The sequence below is a fragment of the Aplysia californica genome, unplaced genomic scaffold (assembly GCF_000002075.1).
Source record: "Aplysia californica isolate F4 #8 unplaced genomic scaffold, AplCal3.0 scaffold00440, whole genome shotgun sequence".
NCBI classification, from domain to species: Eukaryota; Metazoa; Mollusca; class Gastropoda; order Aplysiida; family Aplysiidae; genus Aplysia; species Aplysia californica.
Genome location: NW_004797710.1, coordinates 404,511 through 409,608, shown reverse-complemented (window position 1 = coordinate 409,608; position 5,098 = coordinate 404,511). Strand labels below are relative to the sequence as shown.

Below are 5,098 nucleotides of genomic sequence, written 5' to 3'. Positions count from 1 at the left end.
ATAGATAGATAGATAGATAGATATATAGATAGATAGATAGATAGAGTTGATAGAGAGAGAGAGAGAGAGAGAGAGAGAGAGAGAGAGAGAGAGAAAGAGATAGGTAAATAGAGAGAGAGAAAGGGAGAGAGAGAAAGGGAGAGATAGAGAGGAATGAGAGAGAGGGGTGAGAGAGAGGGAGGGAGGGTGAAAGAGGAGAGGGAGGGAGGGAGGGAGGGAGAGAAAGAGAGTCAGAGAAATACACTAATTACATTTATACTCTTACACATGTTCGTATGTGCGCAAGTATGTAGGTCTACCTACCTACCTGCCTACCTACCTACATGCCGACAGGCAAATAGATGAATTGTGCATGCATACTTCCATATACAAACATACCTATGATTCAACATGCTCCTATCCATCCAACCACCCATCCATCCATCCATCTATTTATCCATCCATTCCCGGGCTGGACGGGTAATGCATATTGTTAGCTGTTCTACCTTAAAAGGCTCAACTCTCTGTATGCGTGCCACTCGTAAATCACAACATAATAACCCTGAGTTGGCATCTTTTACGATACTTGGTAAAATTATGTCATTTGTTCCGAGCTCACGTGCTTTACGCCAACCGAGGATCCGATTCGCATAAAAAGAGATTCCCGTAACTCACATTGTGAGTTCTGATTTGAGACTTCCATACAACATGAAATAAACGAAGAGCAAAATGTAAAAAACCACCAAAGTCACAGTCTCGAAATTCTTGAGCCATTGCCAAAATAGCATGGGTGTTACATTATAATTTAAGTTGAAAATTGGCAAACCGAGCAACACAGTCATTGGTGAGTTACGTACCCCGTAGAAAGAGAATAAGTCACGATACAGTGACGATCAAGGTACCAAATGGTTTGAACTTTGAATCTGATTTTCTGGAAACTTAAAAAAATATAATTTTGGTTGCTTTTCTGCAATAGTTTTCAAATACGTGTACATATATTACATACCATTTCAGCTAACACTTACCTCTTTGTCCGCAGCGCCATAACTATATCTATTATATCTACAATCTGCCAAAATTAAAAGGCAAGATACGAATACCGCCAGTGCATATCTGAGAGCATTTTGCAACATTTTTCCGGTTAACAAATAAAGCCACTTCAATCCCTATAAGAAATATCAATTTTTTTCCTTTAGAGTAGGAAATTCCAAGGAGAATGGTATGTCCCCAAGAATCTCTCCCGTATCATTAGCTTTATAAAACAAACGCTTATTTGTTGTTTAAAAGTGATTCCTTTTGTTTATGGCCAGCCCGTGGTCGGATAGCGAACGTGTATGTGTGCTTGTGTCCTCTTGACTGCAGTCATGTTACACATTTAGCGTTCTCTAGTTTTTATTTCGCGGATGAAACCATTATGTCCAATTTGGCGAGGTCGCTGGGCCCAGAGCTAACCTATTTAAGTGCCCTATTATCTCGTAATAGGACGCCTGACATTCTCAGAAGAGTAGATACTGTTGGTAATAGCTATTATGTTATGGGGGAAAATTTACCCAGGAGTATGCTTAAAGCGACATTTTATTTGTTCCTTTTTACCCCCCCCCCCCGCCAAAATTTTACAAATAAATTTGATTATTAACGCCACATGGATTTCACACAATTCAGAGCTATTTCTCTTAAAATCAAATTTTGACACCCCTTCTAAGAATAGTTAAAATCATTTTTTTTGCGCACATGTCAAGGCGATCCAAAGTGGCTCTACTCAGAGGGAAGACCCCCTGGTGTGAGTACTAGACCAAGTAAATTCTGAATGGAGGGCCCAAGTTTACTTTTACTTTGTTTCATGTGTTAGAGAAACATCTGCGCTCTGCATTTCCAGGGGTGTTTAGGGCGAGAACCAAGAGCATGACGGTCCTCACTGGCAGCAGCGGTAGAAACGCGTTACTCAGAGCCCAGATAATGTATGGTTCAGCTTGTTTGGTTCAGATTTTAGATCTAGTGAAAGTTTTACGGCACTTGCAACACAATAAATTCATATAAGTGCTAAAGATTAGACGTCTTACTAGACAGTAACATACAAAGAGAAAAAAAGAGGAGAGATAAGGACCCTAGATGTTTGACAGGAAAAAATGAGTAAACCACACCTGAGCACCCGCCAACCACTTGCGTTGTTGTTTAATCGATCCTTTCTTTCTTTCTATGGGAATAGAGGGAGGTGGGGAGGGTTCACTTTAGTAGGAGCCTAAAACTTGATTCGACATGAAAAAGGCATTTCAAAGGCTGTGTTAGGTTTGGGAGTACACTTTCTTTGATACAAAATCTTCGGGTGAAAGATCGGTAGGAAGAGAGTTGGCCATAAGAAATAGCATGTACGTTTGCTGCACCACAGAGGTTGTGGCATACCTGTGCGTTCACACCATACACTCGGACCTGCGACGGTCGTTCTAACGACAACGGTCGACTGACCAAATGTACCCAAAAATCTCCTATCCTTCATTAATTAATTCAGAACAAAGCAACGACAGCGGCCGAGCGTTAGTCTGGTCAGCGCAATTAGTTGTGTGATACCGGGTGCCCATTGGCACGATCGGGTCGGGTCGGATCGGTTTGCTAGCCAGATTGAGGGCGCAAAGCGGCTATAGCGACACAAACCGATCGCCCGGTTCGTCGCCTCAAAAACAAGCACGTTTGTTTTCAGCTAAGACCTTGTACAACGAGATAGTTCACTCCTCTCTTTGAACCTATTCAAAAGTGTCCTCAAAATTCGGTGGAGCCCTCTCCGAAAAAGAGCTGACTTTGCGAACAGAGTTACATACTTGTGCAAAAAACAATAAAAATGAAGCTAACAAACTATGCTATTCCTATTCTTCTTCTGGAGAAACGAAAAAGAGCTTCAAAACCTTGACCATCAATCATCTGAACCAATGCGCGGACTTCCAAGGACACCTTTTTGACTTAGTGAACTATCTTGTTATGTACCATCTTTGTTTTCAGGAGACGAGTCGGGAGATCGATCGGACCCGATCTGATCCCATCCTTAGTGGGTACCCGGTATAAGGGTTAGAACGACTGTCGCTCGTCCGAGTGTTTGGTGTGAACTCGTGGTAAGAGTGACGATCGGGGTGTAAGGGAGCGGAGTTCTGCGTTTGTGAGCTAGACGATTTTATGCATGTCTCTGTCTGCCTGCTTGCAAGCCTGTCTGTCTATCTGCTTGTCATCCTGAATCTCATCTGTTTCTCTCTGCGTTTGTGTATGTGTGACTATAATTATATTTCTACGGGCAAACCAGGTCTATAAGCAGGTAAGAAGGTATTATGTGGTTTTACGTCCCCACAAACCCTCTAAGGTCATTTGAGAGGAGGGTCTTCCGAATTTCACTTTCATCTGTGATGTCACCTAACCAGAAAGGTGGGCAAGCACAGAAACTCCCGAAATAACCCAAGTTCAAGAACATCACTTTGTGGATGCGTACCGCGGGCATCCACTCAGTAGTCCAGCATGATACCAACTGAACTATAGGCGCGTCCGAGATACTTTTCACGAAAACGATTTGAACAGGGAAATTTATTTGGAAGCTATGATTCCAGTTGAGGGCACAGTGCGTTGACTGGCTCCATATATTTATCACCTTTGTTTTGTTAGGGGGTGAGGGGGGAGGGGAGTTTGGGGTAATTTCGTTGGGGTTTTTTTTTTTGGGGGGGGGGGGTGGTTCCTTCCTAGCATGCACGTTATGAGATACACAAGGAAACTGCTAGGATCTTTTAACTTGACTATTGGTGAAACACATGTATTCTCGCCAACGCTCAAACAGTTATACAGACTTATTACATGACTACTTGTGTCTGTTACACGAACTGATTAAATTAATCAAACAAACTAAAAGTTCATTTGTGACAACTTTGTTCGTAATCACACTGACACAAAACTGGCTATATCTCAAAAGTTTTTAGCGTTTATAGCAAGCGCCTCTACCATATTACTTTTAGGGCGTGATCAGTTTTGAGTTGCATGTTTATATTCCGATCCACCCGCTTGTATTATTTAAAAATGGCGCGCACTCTGAAATGTGCCTTAGACCAGAGGTGCAATGCAGTCTACACCGAATGAATAAGTATTAGCTCACACACACACACACACACACACACACACACACACACACACACACACACACACACACACACACACGTGTGAAAGTTCGTCACTTTGGTCGCCTAAAACTTCCGAATCACTTAACTTTCGAATTTGAAAACAATTAACTGTGGTTCAGAATTATTTACAGGGTGCACAGTTATATCAGGGAGCCTGAAGTCACTGTCGTTTAATTTTAAGTTTTTCATTAGTTTCGTTTAGATTTAATCTTGGGAAAGTCTGTCTTCTAAAACGCCATTGTAAACAAGTGAGACATCCGTTCACAAGGAGTGCGCACTGGTCCCACAATGACTTGTTGACGATCGATTGTTTTGAGTCCTTTCATCGAACATATATTTATGTAGAGAGACAAAGTTGCTTATAAACTAGCGAAATACTATTAAAGAGTTTCAAAATCTGCGGGTGCCTCGTACCTTGAGCAGAGCATGACACCGATATTTCTGGTCAGAAAGCCTTGAAGATCTTCTTAAGACAAACGGATAAGTCGACTGTAAAACTTCCTCGTTAGACGATCCTGACAAACATATGCCACCGGATATGGCTCTTGTAGAAGTATTTTACATATGGGTGGCTTCTGGAAGTACAGATACATAAAAAGTGTCTCTAACCAGCAGTATCCTCCAGTTGGTCATGATTTTGGCAAGGGCTGTGATTAGATCCAAGAAAAGGTTACTTCTGCGATCCATGTATCTACGTTACATTGAAATTAGTGTGAGCTGGTTAGGCGTTCATATAGCCATGGTGTACCAAACTATCATGTCATATATTTGCAGTATTAAAAAAAAAAAGGGAAGCTACAGAATTAGACACAGGAAAAGGTTATTTCTATGGAGCGAAATAAATAGACATCTGCAGGTGGGGTGGGGGTGCACAGAAGAAGGGAGGGGAGAAATAGGGGTCCGGGGAAGTAAAACTTTGTTTTCTTTGCTTTAGTAAATGTATTTCTAGAAGTGCGGTGGGTTGAGAGGGTGGG

At 41.9% G+C, this 5,098-nt stretch overlaps 2 protein-coding genes across 2 annotated transcripts in view; one reads left to right on the top strand and one right to left on the bottom strand.

Moving 5' to 3' along the window:
* The window catches only part of LOC101846978, a 4,520-nt gene extending 3,158 nt beyond the window's left edge, over nt 1-1,362 (bottom strand). Inside the window, exon 1 of the mRNA XM_005104888.3 lies at nt 1,005-1,362. Coding sequence (XP_005104945.1) covers nt 1,005-1,112 — 108 coding nt within the window. The 5' untranslated portion in view covers nt 1,113-1,362. The remainder of the gene's footprint in view (nt 1-1,004) is intronic.
* Nucleotides 1-5,098, top strand: part of LOC101848679 (low-density lipoprotein receptor-related protein 2) — a gene marked incomplete in the record, with an annotated part of 87,528 nt that overhangs the window by 22,013 nt on the left and 60,417 nt on the right.